This window comes from Equus przewalskii, chromosome 1 (assembly GCF_037783145.1).
Source record: "Equus przewalskii isolate Varuska chromosome 1, EquPr2, whole genome shotgun sequence".
NCBI classification, from domain to species: Eukaryota; Metazoa; Chordata; class Mammalia; order Perissodactyla; family Equidae; genus Equus; species Equus przewalskii.
The window spans coordinates 16,965,913-16,985,099 of NC_091831.1; the positions used below are offsets into that span (position 1 = coordinate 16,965,913).

The 19,187-nt window shown below is 36.0% G+C and overlaps 1 protein-coding gene across 2 annotated transcripts in view; it reads right to left on the bottom strand.

The window, feature by feature from the left end:
- Positions 1-1,737: 1,737 nt before the first annotated feature.
- Positions 1,738-19,187, bottom strand: part of TRUB1 (TruB pseudouridine synthase family member 1) — a 35,555-nt gene continuing 18,105 nt past the window's right edge. Inside the window, exons 5-9 of one of the 2 annotated variants that reach the window (XM_070632084.1) lie at positions 9,373-9,445; positions 7,419-7,558; positions 6,174-6,223; positions 5,323-5,379; positions 1,738-4,571 (exon numbers count right to left, since the gene is read on the bottom strand). In XM_070632084.1, coding sequence (XP_070488185.1) covers positions 4,545-4,571; positions 5,323-5,379; positions 6,174-6,223; positions 7,419-7,558; positions 9,373-9,445 — 347 coding nt within the window. In that variant the 3' untranslated portion in view covers positions 1,738-4,544. The remainder of the gene's footprint in view (positions 4,572-5,322; positions 5,380-6,173; positions 6,224-7,418; positions 7,559-9,372; positions 9,446-19,187) is intronic. The other variant, XM_008507038.2, reaches the window with a different exon arrangement.

The window sequence follows — 19,187 nt, forward strand, 5'->3', positions numbered from 1 at the left end:
GAAATTCTGTAAAAACACAATAATCAATGAAATAAATATATAGGTAGTGAAACAGTAAATTAAAATAGCAGAAGGAATTCATTATCTGGAAAAGAGATTCAAAGAAAATTTCCCCAGATGCAGCACAGAGGGACAAAGAGATGGAAAATATGAAAGAGTAATTAGACACATAGAATAAAATGAGAAGGTAAGACATAACTCTAATAGGACTACTAGATGAAAGATAGGCAATATTCAACGAGATAAATGGTAAGAATTTTCTGGAACTGATGAACAACATGAAAATTCGGGTTCATAAAGAATGAATTTCTGAACATAATAAATACAAATTACCTACACTTAGAAGCCTGCTATTTTAATGCTGGAAAAGTTCTTAGAGACAGACTAGGCCATTCCTTTTGTTTTAAAAATAAGAAAACTCAGGCCCAAAATATTAAGTGATTTGCCTAGATAAAAAAATTAATAATAGATTACTAGAGACAACCTTAACATGCTATATTTTAAGGGTTATGGATAAGAGCAAAATATTAATTTCCGACTTCAACTTTCCTACTGATATCACCGTTTATAACAGCAATCTGAAATATTCCTGTTCATAGAGAGAATTTAACTCAAGTCGAAAATAGGAAGCATTACTGATTGAAGAGCGATGTACTAAGTGTTTAACAAATGATATTTAATGAATGACTAGGCCAAACTAGAACTGCCCACACATACCTTAAAGAAATAGTTTCAAGATAAGCCTTCTGTTTAGATTTAACTACAAGGCTATTATACTCATTTCAATCCATAAAGTTTTTATCTATTATGTTCCTCCATTTAAATGTTTCAACATTTTAGAGTGCTTTTGAATTACATTTTTTCTATTATATACACCATGAAATAAGATAAATTACTTTCTTCCTTTGAAACAGAACAATTCACCATCTAATTGAACCTCTAAATGCCCATTGTAAATCTGACACAAATTTCAAACTGGTCCAAGAGGTATAAAATGTACTGAAGACCTGATATAAAGCACTCTTTTCTCCTACAATGAATTATTTCTGATAATGGATCAGTAGCTTACAATAACTCAAGTATTTAAGAAGAAAAGATCTACTCAGTATAGGAAAATGTGAGTTTAGCCCTTATTCAAATTTTATAAATTTGAATTAGCAGAGGGCAAATTTGTATTATTTTAACGCTCATGGATTTTAAAATCATAAATAAAATAATTCGATGACCACTTTTGCTGACTTTGAAGTTAATATTTTTCAGAAATATAAAAAGTTAAAGTGTCAAAATGAAGTAATTTGGCATGTTCCAGGTTGAAACATTTTCAGGAATTTCTAATACATGTTTTTCTTACAAGTAAAACAACTCTATTATGTTACGAAGCTTTAGGCCTAGAAATACATAAGGCACAGACATTTTTAAGATATTTTGATTAAAATAAAAAAAACAGTTGGCACTTAAATACTAGACTCTCAGGAAAAAACTACTCTGTTTTATGGATGAGTCGAACTTTTCAGAGCATCTTGATCAGTTTCAGCTGCTTATGAGAGTTAAGAATAATATTGTAAAGTTAAAAAAAAATTATTCAGACTCATAAATCTGACAACTATAAAAGGGGAAGAATTATTAAAATTAGTTAGCAAATTTAGTTAGGAAAAATCAAAAATTAAATTAAAATTAAAAAGGCCATAAAAATACTTCTACCAAGTATTTACTGCATACATAACTCATACAAATGTATAAACCATTAAGACATTTATTTATATAAATGAACAAAGTATATGGAAAAGTCACACAAAAGCAAATTAGAGCAATTTTGAACTCATATACTTAACTAAATTAGCAACAACAACATATAAAACCCCCACCCAAAGCTGTAAACTTCTAGTGACTGATATACTCAAATGGTGACACTTTAAAATGTTACAACTCTTTGGGAAAGCAGTAAGGCAAACATATTAAGAACCATAAAATTGTTCATATTATTTCACTTAATAATCCCACTCCTAGGAATTTATCCTAATAAAACTGAAAATAAGTATTCATCAATAGAGAAATTGTTTAAATAAACTGAATATGAAGTGATAAGATTAAAATGATTATCAAAACTAAATACAAACAAGCCAGATAATATGAAATTTTAAAAAGTCAATTAAAAACTATAGGTGTCTTAAGACTGCAATTATGTGAACAAAGAAGGGAAAATAGTAATAGAAAATTAAAGTTTTGAAGTCCCTGCATCAGGATAGTGAGGATTATGGGAAGTTTTTCCACTTGGCAAAATTTTCTTCAATGTTTTCAATATAAAAGAGAAAGATTTGTTACCATTTTAAAGTCACTTGTCTTTCCAAATAATCTTTACTCTTCTCCATTAGTAAACTATACATGTCAACTTTTAAGTTGAGAAAGAGAGCAGAAATGCCCCAGTTGTTTTCTAAAGTGTAAACATTACTCTATTTGGACCTTACCTGGCAGTGAACAAAGACATACCGTACCCTGTGCCATTACAACAGACAGAGGCAGCCACTGCCACCCCTGGTTGACACAAACTGCAGGGCACTAGATATGAATATATAAAATGTAAACTTTCAATTTACAACTTTGTGTGTTTGGTTTTTATTTAGTGCATCATGGTATCAAGCTCTTTTCCTTATAATTTTCTGTGTCATACTAAGAAATAGTTTTAATATTTTCATTTAAAACATGTTGCCAACATGCTGAAGATGCTCTACTGGAAGTATATAGCTTTTTATATTGAGTTTATATTAGGTTAACCACAAATAAGACCACTTTAGTTTCCACATTTAAAATTTTTGGGGGGCCGACCCTGTGGCTTAGTGGTTAAGTTTGTGGCCTTGGCTTCAGCAGCCCACGGTTTCGCTGGTTCGGATCCTGGGCGCAGACACAGCACCACTCATCAGGCCATGCTGAAGCGGCGTCCCACATGCCACAACTAGAAGGACCCAAAACTAAAAGACACAACTATGTACTGGGGGGATTTGGGGAGAAAAAGCAAAAAATAAATAAATAAAACAGTTGAGATTACAAGCAGAAAACCATCTTTAAAAAAAAGGCAACCAATAAAAATCTAAAAACTCCTATTTTATGAAATTTTTAATGATTCTTCCTCTGACACTATATTTATTTGAATAAATGAAGAAGGACTTGAACATTTCTACAGACTGGTTGCATAATAGATCGCTTTCCCATAACAAACATATGAAGCACTTACTACATATGAAATTAACTATTTTGTAATGTGACTATGTTTTCAAAATTACAGTAAAGAGGGATAGGGAACTTTCAGCAGGCTATTTGAATGAAAACGTTTGAGAATAACTGTATTTAAATATTTAGAGCAGAAGAGATTAACTGGAAATGCAGGGCATCTATCTCAACGTCTATAAATACCACTTGCAAGAGCAAACTAAAAAAACAATGTCATGGGGATTAATGCCCTATAAAGAGGCATAAATAAATACTAAAGAATATAGAAAAGAAATTTTTAAGTGAAGACACATTCTTTAGTTTGATTTTTAGAAATCAGGATATTTAGTAACTTGGTACAGAGTGGTCAATCGTGTTGATGAAATTACAAGGGGAAAGATCTCACAGCGGCCAAAATATGAGCCATAGGAGCTGTCCTCTGCACTAACGGTAGAAGAGAGGGAATTTAATTAACATAGAGTCTTCTATTTACATCCTGTTAGTGGTAGCAGCAATAATTTGGTTCATTTCCCCACATTTACTATAAAACTTTATTAGTTTCCAAGATCTAAACAAATACAACTATTACCAAGTAAGTGCAGTCTTATCAAAGAAATGTTCTAATAATCATAAATTCTCCAAAATGTAAGAGTTAAATAATGGTCTTTTCAAACATAGTTAAAAAATTTAGTACAACAAAGCCACCAAGAAGCTAAAATGAAATCAAAGAAACACTAATTTACATTCACTTTTGTGACATCAAAGAAACATGCACATCATTTTTTTTTCTTTGATTAGAAAACGTGGTCAACTTTTTCACAGGAAAAGACTTTGAAGCGAGATTAAAATCAGAAAGTTGATTTTCCTGAATCCAATCTAACACAATGACATCCTAAAAGAATATCCCACAGTACAAGAAAGAACTGAATAACTGCAAGGCTATTTATAATGCGTAGCAGATAAATTGTACACTATAGAAACTGTAAATGAAGGACATTTTTCTTCATGCACAAAAAAAGGGAATAGTTCATCTTTTGCATATAGCTTGTCATTCCGCACACAGGATTCAAATGTCAACCAGGAGACGATGACAATCCCCAGCCAATCTTAAAATGTCTTAATTACATCATCTTCTCCCTTTGTCTCATTTAGAGTTATAAATTCACAGCTCAAAACTTGTTCGCTAGACTCCTCAGGTTTTGATTTTTTAAGTGCCAGCTCTGCTGGGAGAAGAGATGAGCAATGCTCAAGAGACTGTGCGATGTCATCAATTGTCCATTTGTCTTCAGGAAGGGCATGCTCTTCTAGCGTAAACGGCCCCTGTTTGGTCCGGGTCAGCTCTAATACATTGGCACAGGAAGAGAGTTCTACAGCAACAAAAGGTGAAAAGAAGATCCACAAGATAAATGATTCAGTATTTCACAGTCTGCAGTTTTCCAAATGACAGAACTCAATTCAAACCTCTCAAAAACACCCCTACGTAAAATTGTAATAATCCAAAATCACAACCAAGAGCCTTGAGATTAAGAAATGAGTAGGTAGTAAAATAATATTTAATAACTCACCTTATAAACTGCTTTAAAGTCTACAAGGAACTTGCACACATTTTCTTATTTAACTCATAAAGCAACCCCAAGAGGTAACTATTACTCTCTCTTTGCAGATGAGGTAATATGACCCGTCCACTGTCACAACTGCCAGCAAATGGCGGAGCCAGACTGCAGCTTTCCGGCTGTTTGTGACACTATGGCTTTCCAGTTTTTAAAAAACTGACTTGTATCACGAAAATAACTTTTAGAAGGATAAATCTTTTTTACTTATCCCTAATTTGAGTTAAAATATTTTGTACTTGAAAAAATGTTGGTCCTTACATTCATTATTCCCATCTTCATCTCGTGTTCCTCTCTTTCTCTTTTCTGCCATTACAAGCATTTCACTGCAGCTGCTGATGCTGATAATTATATGCCATAAACCTACAATGCTTCTAAGGCTGAAGGCAGCAAGAATACAATTCCTAAGGCCAGTACTCAGAGATATGAAAAACAGAAAATTCCCTCTTCCCATCAAAAAGGAATATTACTCTCTAAATGATAATTCATAATTCATCTTTATGCTTACCTTTGCCAATGTCACTGACCAAGCTTCTGATATAAAAACCTCCTCCACATTCAACATCTGGAATGTTAACAGTGACATGGTAAATTGCTAACCTCCTATGAAATCCACTTTACATAGAAATGATGCCCCTAAACAAATGTAAAAATGCACTATGCAAACAATCAAGTGATAAAATATTTATGCACTAAAGCATAAATTATTCATCCAGTAGCATATGTGTTTGTGAGATTGAAAAGTCAGAGTGTGGAGAAAGCAAACAGCAGAAACTCAGGAACACATTTTACATTAACTGGCAAGTCCTACCACTTTAATACTTCAGCCTTGTTCACATAATAGGTTTTAAATAGTTAGAAATCTCAGGTTTGCTATCATGAGCTGTAGATTTTTAAAAATATTCTCAGATTTGTTTGCCTTGTTCATTTAATAGGTTTTAAATGGTTAGACATCTCAGCTTTGCTATCATGGGCTATAGATTTTAAAAATATTTTCAGATTTGTACATTCAAAAAGTCTAACAAACAAACAAAAAAAACCCTTTTCAGGGACAGGAATTATATTTAGAGTGATATACTACATGGAGAGCTCAGCATATTTAAATGTTCTCTTAGAAATATTCCTGAAGAAATTATAAAATAACTAAAACTACACAACGTCCCAGAACTGAATGCTTATCTAAACATCTTCTATCACAGTAAAATACAAGTTTATTGGTTAACAGCAAGGCTCTGGATCATTTTTATTCATCCACAGACATCCTGAAAAGCACTACATTTCCACACAAAAGGACTACATTCCAGCTATTTCTAGTCTTATCATACAATAAAGCCATTTGAGGGAATTAATCAAAACTACCTGGGGATTTAATTCTTTTTTTTCCTTCAGCTCCAGGTTGGAGGTCACTGCTGAGATAAAAAACGAGCACTAGGACCAAATGCAGGTGTGCTAACATTCTTGCACTATATTTGACTTTGGTGAAAAAACAACTCTTGGCCTATTACAATCTCCAGTGAACAAAATACGCAATCAGAAAAATTTGAGTTTTTCTTACTTTCACAGATAATATCTACTGTGCCAACCCAGCTGCTGCCTTTTCATGGAGTGGAGCAAAATATTTTTTAGTGTGTTTTTCTCATTATTTGTCAAACATTTTAGAATGAGGAAACTAAAGAAAAGGAGTGACTTCTTTTTTCAGTTGTATAAAACCCACATTCTACAGGAACTTAATACACATTAAATAATATGCCAAAGCAATACAGTTCAGGAAAAAAGGTTTTGGGAAATTATTTCTAAAAGGAATCCTATTTGGTATACACTGTGAATTCAGCAGCAGGGTCAATTTAAGGGAGCCCAAGAGGTTAGAACTACAGCTTCTGATTCCTCACAGCTCTCACATGCCCGAGGCTTCAGCCACTGCTGTCTGCAATTAGGTGATCAAAAAATGTACAAACAATAGAAACAAACTTTTTGTTTTTTAAATTTATTTCAAACCTGGATTATAGATAAATTTGAATTGATAACCTGAATTAAAATTTACCCCATGTCCAATAATACATTTCTACCTTATCCATTATTTCCACGTTTTCATGATCTTCAGCAGTAACTTGTAGACAACAAAGAAGGGAGGGGAGGAATCACTCCACTCTTGGAATTTCTTGTCCAAAAACTAAAAATGCTTTGTTTTAAATAGACAAATTAAAGTGAATTTTAAAACTAAATGTAAACTACTAGGTACTAGCCAAAATGGGGAGCAAATATCCATGGATAATCAAATAGAAAATACAAAATTCTGAAAACACATATTCCTTACCTACTCTTCTCCGTGGAGATCTAAAGTATGTTATTCTAACTTTATAGTAAGATAATATAATACAATATATGAAAAATTTAGCCCATTTAGAAAGGCATTTCTGAGCCTCCATGTAGCTATAGGTATTCTCATTAAATGCTATCAAAAAGTTATTAAATCCTAACCCTCTTTAAATTTAAATTTTTAAAAATCTCCAATATCCTAGGGATCCATTAAAATTACACAAAAGTAGCTAAATACAAAATAAAGGTACACGCAAATACAAATGACCTCAAACCTCTGCACCTTACCCAATGTGAAAAACGGCGGCTGGAACTTTCGCAGGGAGAGACTGTACACCGTCACCGGCCGGGCAGGTTTTGCTTCCACTGCTGCCCCTCTCTTCATCAAAGTCGACAGTCTCTGGCCATCCTTCTTTAACGCAGAATAGCTTGCAAGATAAGACAGGGAGAGGAGGAGAGAAAGAGGGAGGAAGAATTAAGACAGATTGAGAGAGAATGAGAGAGAATAATTCCAGATTATAGCATGGAAAGAAAGGATGACAAGGGGCCCTTTAAATTGAAAATCCTTCTAATCTACTCTACAATGGTGTGAGGGAGAGAGTTCCTAAACATCTTTGAGGCTAATATAGCTCAATCTGGCATCCAATGAGCAATGTCATCAATGTTATTCTTTAACCATTTTCCTAGAGATGGTCTACTCATGTCTTCACCAGTCCTTGTTCCGGGTTAAGGGCACAAGGCCTCTGGTCGCAATGATCTCAGCTATATTTCCTTGAAACAATTTCCATTACAATAATATTTATTTTTCATATAAAAGTTACCAAAATGTTTCTAGTAAACAAATAATCTATTTAACAGATCTTAGCTTTGTGTGATAAAATTTTATTAGATCACAAAATCCTTGGAACAATGACAGAGAAGAAAATTCTAAAATGGTTCTTATAAATAAATGTAAATATGTTTTCTATTTTTTATGAATATCAAAAAATTTATCTCAACAATAATGATCCAAAATAATGTTTACTTATATCCTGCTAAAACTTTTAAATCTTTACATCTGAGGCAAAATTATGAAGAAAGATTTCCCTGTGGATATTTCAGTGTTCTTGAAAAAAACTGAGATTTTTAAACACAAAATAAATACCAAATTCTAAAAGAATTGTCAGTAACTTATCCTGATACACCTCATGGCCATTCAGCCATTTAAAAAAAAAAGAATCGAGGAGGCCAGCCCATGGCGGAGCCATTAAAGTTCCACGTGCTCTGCTTCAGCGGCCGGGGTTCCCAGGTTCGGATCCCGTGTGCGGACCTACTCCACTCATCAGCCACACTGTGAAGGCATCCCACATACAAAGTAGAGGATGACTGACACCGATGTTAGCTCAGGGCTAATCTTCCTCTCACACACACACTCAAAATAATAATAAATAAACTCTCTTTAAAAAAAAAAAAGTGGGGGCTGGCCCCGTGGCCGAGTGGTTAAGTTCGCGTGCTCCGCTGCAGGCGGCCCAGTGTTTCGTTAGTTCGAATCCTGGGCGCGGACATGGCACTGCTCATCAGACCACGCTGAGGCAGCGTCCCACATGCCACAACTAGAAGAACCCACAACGAAGAATACACAACTATGTACCGGGGGGCTTTGGGGAGAAAAAGGAAAAAATAAAATCTTTAAAAAAAAAAAAAAAAAAGTGATTGGCTTAAAATGGTAATGTGCACAAAAAATATGATTAAGTGGTAAGTCACTATCGTTATACTTTTAATAAGTTATAACTTTCATCTTGTCATTTGTTGCAGAAAACTGTAAAGCATAAGATTCTGGGCCCCAAAGGAATGGTCCCAACACCTGAAAGGAAGTACTAGTTGGACTCTGAGTCACAGCTCTGACACCCATACCAGACTGCGGGGGTCCCTTCACACCAATTCTGGTAAAAGTGACATCTCTGCACTCCAGAACTGCCCTGATGTCTGTAGATGGAATCAGAAAAACTGATAAACACTGGGATAGCATAGACGTCAGGCTGCGGCAAAATCCAGGGACAGAGACCACATCCTGCCAGCTCTTAGAGGGTATCAGAGCTCTTCATTCTGTCTACATCAGGCTCACCTTTACCAGATCATCTGCTGTATCAGATTTAAAATGTGCCTTACCATATATAAAAGCAAGCCCTTTTTTTTCATTAAAGTGATGTTACTCATTGAAAAATGAATTAAACATTTATTCAAATTCAATAATTGAACTTACAGGGGAGGTACTTGCATTATATTCCCAGTAAATTTCTGTAGAATGCCTTCAATATCTTCTTGTGTTATTTTATCTGCCAAAAATGAAAAAAGCAAAACTAAAACAACCACAAAAGTACAAGTGCTATTTTCACAGCACCAAAAGCTCTGAAAATTCATTTAAAAATTTTTCCAAGAAAGCATATACTATAGTGTGTTTTGTAGGCCAACTCTACCTTGTTGAGATGAATAAAACATACATTAATGAGATAAAAGTGGGAAAAAGTCTTATATTGCCTAATATTAAGACTAAATCTCGTTTGCTTCCATTTTTCCTCTAATAAAAACGATCCAATCATCTCGTATGCATTTAATTGGCGCTTACTATGGCCTTTAGAAGACCTGAGAAAAAGGTTGCATCAGCTATAAGAAATAGTCCTGCAGGGGTCAAAAATGAGGTGATCAGAAAGTAAGTAGAAAAATACCTATAAGTTCTTTTCTAAGTTTCTCCCGGCATTAAATATTGTAAATAACTTGATATGGTTGAAGATTATCAAGTATTAACCACATTTCAAATTTTACCTGATAGATTTCAAAACTGCTCTGTAGTATGGTATAAATTTTCCATACTCACATGCAACTTCGCCCCCAAGTAAAGTCGTATTGCTCTGTCTCCCTCCCTGCCTCACTGCTCTGGAATTTCTCTGTTCTTTTAAGTGAACATCCTCAGTCAGGAGTCTGACTTTTGCCTCAAAAATAAGCCAGTGCAAAAAGAGCATACACATAGCAAAGGTAAATACAGCTTTCAATACCTGTCACTTAGCCATGTTTTCAGCTTTTGTTTGATATTCTTTCAAACAAAGTGACGTGATATTAAAGTACAGTTATAAATTTAACAACTGTAAACCGCAACACACTGAAATGCAGTATTTGGGATTTTCATACTTACAGATGACTCTTTATACATATTGCATATTCAATAATAAACTAAATTACACAAATATTCTATAACTTATTTGGGTCACAGTCAGTGGAAAGAAATTACAGTGCTCTTTCACTTCGTAGGAAATTTAAACTTTTTATTCTGGTATATACATGTTACATTTGGTTTTATTTGAATAATATTAAACAAAAACTAATTAATATGCTTTGAATTACTACTCTAACACCACAAAAAAGACTAAACGACAGCATGGAATACTGTATCCAGATTTCCCTATCAACACAGAAGACAGTCTTAACCTCAGTGTGACCTTGATCCTCACAAGCTAACCACAAAGACCAGAATCTACTAGACTCAGAGAAGAGCTACAGAACTCAGAAGAATTACTTCAACACCTAGCAGCTCCAAAAAGGCAGATCTCAGATGGCTCCTCTGTTCATACAGTTTTTCAAACAGATGTAGCTCATGATACGCATGAGGATTTTTCCATGAAAAGTTTTTCCTCTACTGCGACATTAAACATAATTACTGGTGGTACTTTATTTATGCAAAACTTCCACATCTAGACAGCCGATGCTACCACCACCCTGGTGATCGCTGAGAGAAATGCCATTGTTGATAAAATTGCAATAGCTCATAACTTAGCAACACGTTTTTCAAATAAGACCAAACAGCTTTCGACTTCTGCTGGCTGGTCTCTTACTGACATTCCTGCCTGTGTGTACTCCTTTGTCCTGCTTCTCTTTTACTGATATTCCCTTACAAAGACAGAGATGTGCTCTTTCTTATTCTACTTCTGCCACTCTCTCTCTTTTTGACTTAAAGTCTCAGGCATTTGTGGTTGTGCTGTTCATTCTGCAATTAATCACACACAATTTTGAACTGTTACTTACTATATATACGCAGGCATTATCTCACCAATGAAATTCTAAGCTCCTTAACAGCAAAGATAGCTTTTCTTCTTATTTAATGCACACAATTACGACGGCACTCAAGACATTCTTGCTGAATTTAATTTGCTGAGGAATAACAGAATCTCAAAGTCAAAAGGGCATTTAAAAGTCGTCTAGGCCAGGGCAGGCCCTGTGGCACAGTGGTCAAGTTCAGTGTGCTCTGCTTCAGCAGCCTGGGTTCATGGGTTCAGATCCTAGGCATGGACCTACACCTCTCTTCAGCCATGCTGTGGCAGTGACCCATATATAAAGTGGAGGAAGATTGGCACAGATGTTAGCTCAGGGCTAATCTTCCTCAAGAAAAAAAAAAGAGAGAGGCAGATTGGCAACAGATGTTAGCTCAGGGCTAATCTTTCTCAGCAAAAAGAAAAAAGTCACCTAGGCCAATCATTCATCTAATGTTTGAATCACCAGACAGAAAGCCTATGCAGCAAGTTATTTTACAATAAAAATGAATATAGTATTTATTATATTCACCACATGAGTATGTAGTGAAGGATGCTGGCTACATCTAAAACATGATATTAGTCCAATCCAAATAATAATAATTGTCCCTATGATACAAAAATAAAGACTCTATCTCCAAAGGATTTAAAAAGAAATGGAGAATAAAATCTCTAAAGCAAGTATATCCAATAACTAGCCAAAAGAAGTACATTTGGTAAAAGATGGGTATGATACAAGTGCCGTAGGACTTGGGTAATTATTCTTTGTTTAGTAAATTAACAAATCATCAATGTGACAGTATTCATTTGAAATTAATTTTTTAAAGTCATTCTCATAAAATTAGTATATACAAGATCACGTTACAAATCATTTGCTAAAAATTTACTGGCTCTTCCAGTGAACTTATCACATGATAGTTGGTACTTAACAGAACTATGGAGTTAAAAAAGATCATGGACTTAAAAACAATATTCGACCACGACAGAGTAACTATTACTGGAAAAGCCCTTCCACCATATATTTAATTGGAAAAAATTAATAAACTTCGTTTTTGAAAGGACTGTAATCCCTGAGAGAAGGGCAAGAAACAGGGCAAGGCCCTCAATCACTTTGCTTTGGCTGGGGGGTGATTTCTGCACTGTGGTGCAGGGAGGGGAATCCCAAATTAGGCACCGTGATCTCACTGAACAGATTAGAACTGGGGGAAGTGGCAGCAGCCAGAATTTGAGAGAGAAAGATGTCTATAGGGGTCCACTTGAGACGTGGCTAAATTCCAAGCTGCTCATACATACAGTGCATCTACACCAAATTAACCAAAGAACTACCAAAGCTCCTACAAGGCTGGAAGATGTCTGAATTCTAGCCATCCAGAAGGCAGAAACTTTTCTGAATACCCGGGCATTTGATAGGACCACAGAAAAGCCATGCTCTAGGAGTAGGGCTAATACAGACCTGGAAGAAAGTCTACGCTAGACTCATCCTAACGAGAAATCTATATGAAAGCAACTAGAATTAATAAGTGAGCTTAGCAAGCTTGAAAGACATACAACCAATAAAAAAAATAAACTTCATTTCTATATACTAGTAATCAACTATCAAATGAAAATTTTAAAAATCCAATTTATAATAGCATCAAAAAATATGACGTACCTAGGGATTTCGATACAAAAGAAGTGAAAGATCTGTACACTGAAAACTACAGAAATATGGTTCAATTTTTGCAACTTTTCTCTAAGTTTGGTATTATTTCAAAGTAAAAAGAAAGGTCTTAAAGGAATATTATGAACAACTTTACACCAATAAGTTTGGAATTTTAGATAAAATGGACAAATGCCTAGGAGAAAATTATCTAGAATGACACAAGAAATAAAAAATATTAAGGTTGATAGGTAGCAAAGAAATCCAATCCATGATTAAAGAGCTTCCTAACAAAGAAAACTCCAGAACTAGATGTCTACCAGTAAATGCTACCAAACATTAGAAAAAGAAATAATGCCAATGACACAAATTCAGAGAATAGAAAAAAAGGAGAATACTCCCCAACCCATTTTATGAGGTCAGTATAGCCTTGATATCAAAACCAATCAAGAACACTAAGAGAAAGGAAAAATACAGGGTATTCTCACTCATAGACAATGATGCAAAAATCCTAAACTAAATATTTGCAAACTAAACCCAACAATTTATGCAAAGGATAACACATCACAATGAAGTTGGGCTTTTCCCGAAACGTAAATTTAGTTTAATATTTGAACGAGGAGCAAAATCAATAGACACAGAAAAAAATATTTTGATAAAATTCAATGTCTGCTCATGATTTAAAAAAAAACAAAACAAAACAGCAGGGGCCAGCCCGGTTGCATAGAGGTTAAGTTCACGCGCTCCACTTTGGCGGCCCGGGTGTCGCTGGTCTGAATCCCAGGCATGGATCTATGTGCCGCTTATCAAGCCATGCTGTGGCAGGTGTCCCACATTTAAGTAGAGGAAGATGGGCACAGATTTTAGCCCAGGGCTAATCTTTCTCCAAAAAGGAAACAACAAAAAACCCAGCAAATTAGGAATAGAAGAAAACTTCCTTACTTTGATAAGAAAGCTATAAAAAACCTATAGAAAAAATCTATAAGGTAGATTTACTTGCTTGTAGATAAGGTAGAAATGCTTGCTCTTTCAGCTATCAAGACTTATTCTAAAACTATGATAATTAACACAGTTTGGTGTTAGCACAAGGACAGACAAACAGACCAACGAAACAAAATGGATTCCAAACAAACTCGTGCCTATATGGCGCCTGATCTGCAACCACGGAGGCAATACAGTGGGGAAATGTGCTGGGCCAACCAGATATACATGGAGAAATGAAACAATGGAGTGCAGATATAATGTGAACGGCAAAGAAATAAAGCTTCCAGAATACAAGAAAATATCGTCATGCTTTTGGAGTAGGAAAAGTTTTCTTAAATAGGATACCAAAATAACTAACCATAAAGGAAAAGACTTGATAAACTAAATAAAAACTCAGAACTTCTGTTTTCCAAAAGACACAATTAAGAGACAGAGAGGGAGAAAATATCTGTAACATCTATACTCAAAAGAAGAGCACACATCCAGAGTACATAAAGAACTCACACAAAATCAATTAAAAAAGAAAAAGTGAGGGGCTGGCCCAGTGGCGCAGTAGTTGTTTGTGCGCTCCGCTTCAGCGGCCCAGGGTTCGCAGGTTCGGATCCCAGGCGTGGGCTTAGTACCGCTCATCAAGCCACGCTGTGGCGGCATCACACATAAAACAGAGGAAGATCAATAGAGATGTTAGCTCAGTAACAATCTTTCTCAAGCAAAAAGAGGAAGGCTGGCAACAGATGTTAGCTCAGGGCCAATCTTCCTCACACACAAAAAAAGGGGAGACTCCATAGGGAAAGGGAAAACAAAACAAAAAAAAAATGAGCAAGAGACCTAGACAACACACAAAGACCATAGCTAAGGAGCCAAAAAACATATGATAAAGTGCTGAATCTCATTAGTAATCAAATTAAAACCATAATGAAATACTACTACACACTGACCAGAATAGCCAAAATTAAAAACACTGTTCGTACCACGTGTTACCAAGGATGTGGAACAGGTGGAAATCACATATTGCTGGTGTCAATGCAAAGTTATACAACCACTTTAAAAACTGTTTGTCAATTTCCAGTACGATAAAATATACACTTACCCTATGACCCAGCAATTCCACTTGGGTATATCCAAAAGAAATTATTGTACATGTCTACCAAGAAAGATAGGTATAAAATACACATAGCAGCTTTATTTATACAGCCCCAAACTGGAGTCAACCCAAATGTCTGTTGACAGAAGAGTGTGCGTGTACATACGTATACACAAACACATTATCACACATATCTACACATACATCTCTCCACATTATATATACACTATATATATAGTGGCACACTACACAGCAATAAAGAAGTCCAAAATAGGCAAAACTGTATTACACTTGTATAATTATCACTATACTATTAGAAGTTAGGATAGTAGTTATCTTTGGAAAAGAGAGATGGTGTGGCAAGTGGGACAGGGCATGAAGCGGGTTTTGGAACTTTTCTTGACTCAACTGGTAGCTGCATGGATGTTTGTTGTGATAGTTCATTAAGCTGTAAATTTTTATTTTGTTCACTTTTATTTGTGTAACGCTTTATAATTAAAAAGTTTAATACAAACAAAAGGCACCGTAAGATGATTGATACTCAGCTACACACCAGCCCTACTATAGTGTGTGCCCTATTTGTTTAAATCACAACTTGAGACCCCATTCAGCTTTTCAGCTTCCTCCAGGAAGTGTGGGCAGCCAAACCACAACACAGGAGGAGCCGCTCCCATTAGATAAACATTAGCTACTTCCATTTGGGAAGACCTTGGTAACATCCTATTCTGGGATTAAGGGGTGGTGGTGTTTAGAACAGAGGATTAGCATGAGATACCACCTTCCTTTTACATTTCTTGCCTCCCAGTAAAAACGTCACAGGAGGGATAGAAAAACTGCTCCCATCACAGGAGCAGTTAGGCCTTCCCAGAAGCTTGGCCCACATCCAAGACAACCTGGGAAGCCACAGCCCTTGTGTCCTATGCTCACTGAGAACAGATGAGCACGATGAAGCCAAGTGCCAAGTGTCCTCAGAGACACCAGCAACTGCACCTGGGACTGAATACCGAGCTGTGGATGAGAAAAGAGCAGCAGAAGGTAAGATGCTTTGCCTTCCTGTGACTTACCTGCAGTCATCTTCTTTGTGAATGCCTCTATCATCTGCCTTATTTATTCATAAACTAAATGTTTTATTCTATATGCCACACATTGTTCTAGACCCCAAGAACCAAGAGACACGGTCTCAGCCCCATAGCTTAGAGATTAAGGAAAAGCAAATATATATTTATAAATGGTGAAAAAGGCTATTTAGGAATAACAGAAGGTGTTAGGACAGAGAATAGGATAGAGTCCCTATTAATATGGTTTGAACTTTGAGTCTACTGAGCTAGAGACTCATCTTTTTATTCTTCTGAGCTATCCAAAACAATGGCTAAAAATAGAATTTGTCTAGATAGGACAAAATGACTTAAGAGCATTCATTTGTCATTTATTGCCTGCTGCCTAATTTACTTTGTCCAAACGTCAGTTGTTCTCAACAGGTCAATTAAGAACTGCATTTTTTTTTTTTTTTTTGCTGCACAAGATTCATGCTGAGCTAACATCTGTTGCCAATCTTCCTTCCTTTTTTTTCCCCCTCCCCAAAGCCCCAGTACATAGTTGCATATTCTAGTTCTAAGTCCTTCTAGTTCTTCTGTGTGAGCTGCCACCACAGCACAGCTACTGACAGACAGGTGGTGTGGTTCCACACCTGGGAATTGAACGAGGGCCACCGAAGTGGAATGTGCTGAACTTTAACTACTAGGCCATCAGGGCTGGCCCAAGAGGTGCATTTTTGATTGTTATAATGATTGGGTGGGGTGGTGACATCAGCAGCACTGAATAGGTGAGGACCAGGGATGCCTGCTGTCCTGTGACGTGCAGGATTGTGTGGCACAATGAAGAACTGTCCTACATACTACATGATGTTTCCATGTCTGCCAGATATTCTTGTGGGTTGAAAAGTCTGTTTATAATTACCTGAGGCTAAAACTTAACTCCATTTTCCATTTAAACACAAAGCATATTTTGTACAGTTTTACATATACTGAATTTTCTAGTACTGAGTCATCAATACAACACAGCTATGTCAGTCTGCATCTGACTTGTGGCACTTGCAGTGATTTATGCGTAAGTATCCGTTACGTATACATATTTGACTACTTCATTAAGACTTTTGTGTAGTAATATGTATGCATTTACATATTGATGTGTCTATTTTATTATAAATTACTTTTATTTCTTCTCTATATTCCATTAACTGTATTATGTCAATTTTTTCAAAATTTTAATTTGGGGGCCGGCCCAGTGGCACAGTGGTTAAGTTCACATGTTCTGCTTCTTGGTGGCCCGGGGTTCACCAGTTCAGATCCCCAGTGCGGACATGGCACCGCTTGGCAAAAGCCATGCTGTGGTAGGCGTCCCACATATAAAGTAGAGGAAGATGGGCATGAATGTTAGCTCAGGGCCAGTCTTCCTCAGCAAAAAGAGGAGGATTGGCAGCAGTTAGCTCAGGGCTAATCTTCATCAAAAAAAAAAAAAAAATGTAATTTGATTGATGGAGAGTAGGTAGAGGAGAGTACCTCTGAATTATATTTCAGGATAGTAAAGAAGGCATTACCAAATACTGGTTATAGGTCTCAGTATTAGGTCTCAGAGGTTTGAAAACATAGGTTCTAGTTCTCCATTAGACAGAAGTTCCTTTAAGACACAGGCTAGGTCTTATACTTAATTTATCTCCCCCTTAGTACCTGCTGTAGCAGCTTAAACAGATGATAAACACTTGCTGATTCACCAAAATCACATAGAAAAATCATGTCAATTAGTAAAATTCTCTGAGCTCTCATTTTCTGGGACTACAAATGCTGTTGAATAAACTGTAGGGAGCTCTCCTTTCCAGGGCCTGAAGAAAGTTACTTAGTTTCTCCATGACTTATTTCAACATTATAATGAGTTGACTTGAACAAATTAAGCTTTCTTTAAGGTAAGTAAATAAGGTTACAAATTACACAATACAAAGTAGAGTTTTTTAAAATTCTAAAATGCTTAAGGGCAGGAAGGAAGGGGATGTTTAAGTACTTTCATCTAGAATCCCCTACTCAGTGAATCGCACCATCATGTAACCAGTTTTAATAGCCGGAAACCGAGGTCACAGTTGACAACTTCCTCTCCCTCACTATCCCATCCAATCAGCAAGTCTCACCAATTCCACCTCCTCACCATTCTTCTAATTACACATGTACTGATGTATACTTTAGTCTGCTCTGGAAATCTCAAATATCCTCCTATTGCCCTAGACTTCTTTAATCTTCAAAGCCTCCGGTTGAAGATTATGGCTGGGTTTCAATTAAGTGATGGTCTGCTATTATTTCCTAATAATAATAATTTTAAGGATAATTCAACGTCTATTTTTAAGAAGACTCAAAATAAATCAGTGATTTTTTTCTTTTGATTATGTTGCTTGATTAATCAAGGAAGATACTAGGCTACATATAAATGTTAACAGGACAAGTGAGGCTGCTATGGACAAAGGAAAGGTTGGTCTCAGCACTGGGGCCATATGTAATACACATTAAGGCCACTCAACACAAAAGCATGGGCAAGCCAGACGCTGGACTGTCTATAGCTAAATTAAGAAGGCATAACATTAAACACAGGCATAAAAACCCCAGAAAGCCTACAAATAATTCACAATTGATGACAAAATAATGTAGGTGAAGTGACTGTACGAAACTGCAACAGCTGCATTATAAATAGCATGAGCACTGTGAGAGTTGCTAGGAAACCATTTCTTTTATCCATCCTCTCTTAAAGTAGTGAAAGAATGAATGGTAGAAAAATTAAGGTGGGCCCCAGTGAGTTCTCCTTTACTTCCAGAGAAGTAGTTTTCCCTCAGTCACATCTTTTTATATACTCCAAAGCACAGGAACATGATTAGTTTTAAAGTACTAAACCTGGCACATTTATTTCAACAGCTAAGAAGTAATTGTAAAGTAAATAAATAAACACACAAACAATGGCAAGACAGGTAAAATCTAACAGGAGAGTCTCTGCTTTCTCATTTACTAGAAAAAATGTGCTAAATCCTAGCTATAAACATTTTTTTGGCAAGGGAATTATTTTGGAAGAATTCTGAACACTAAAAAAAACTGATTATTGGGGCCAGCCTGGTGGTGTAGTGGTTAAGTACATGCACTCCGCTTCAGTGGCCCAGGGTTTGCAGGCTCGGATCCCAGGTGTGGACCTACACATCACTCACCAAGCCATGCTGTGGCGGCATCCCACATACAAAAAACAGAAGAAGACTGGCACAG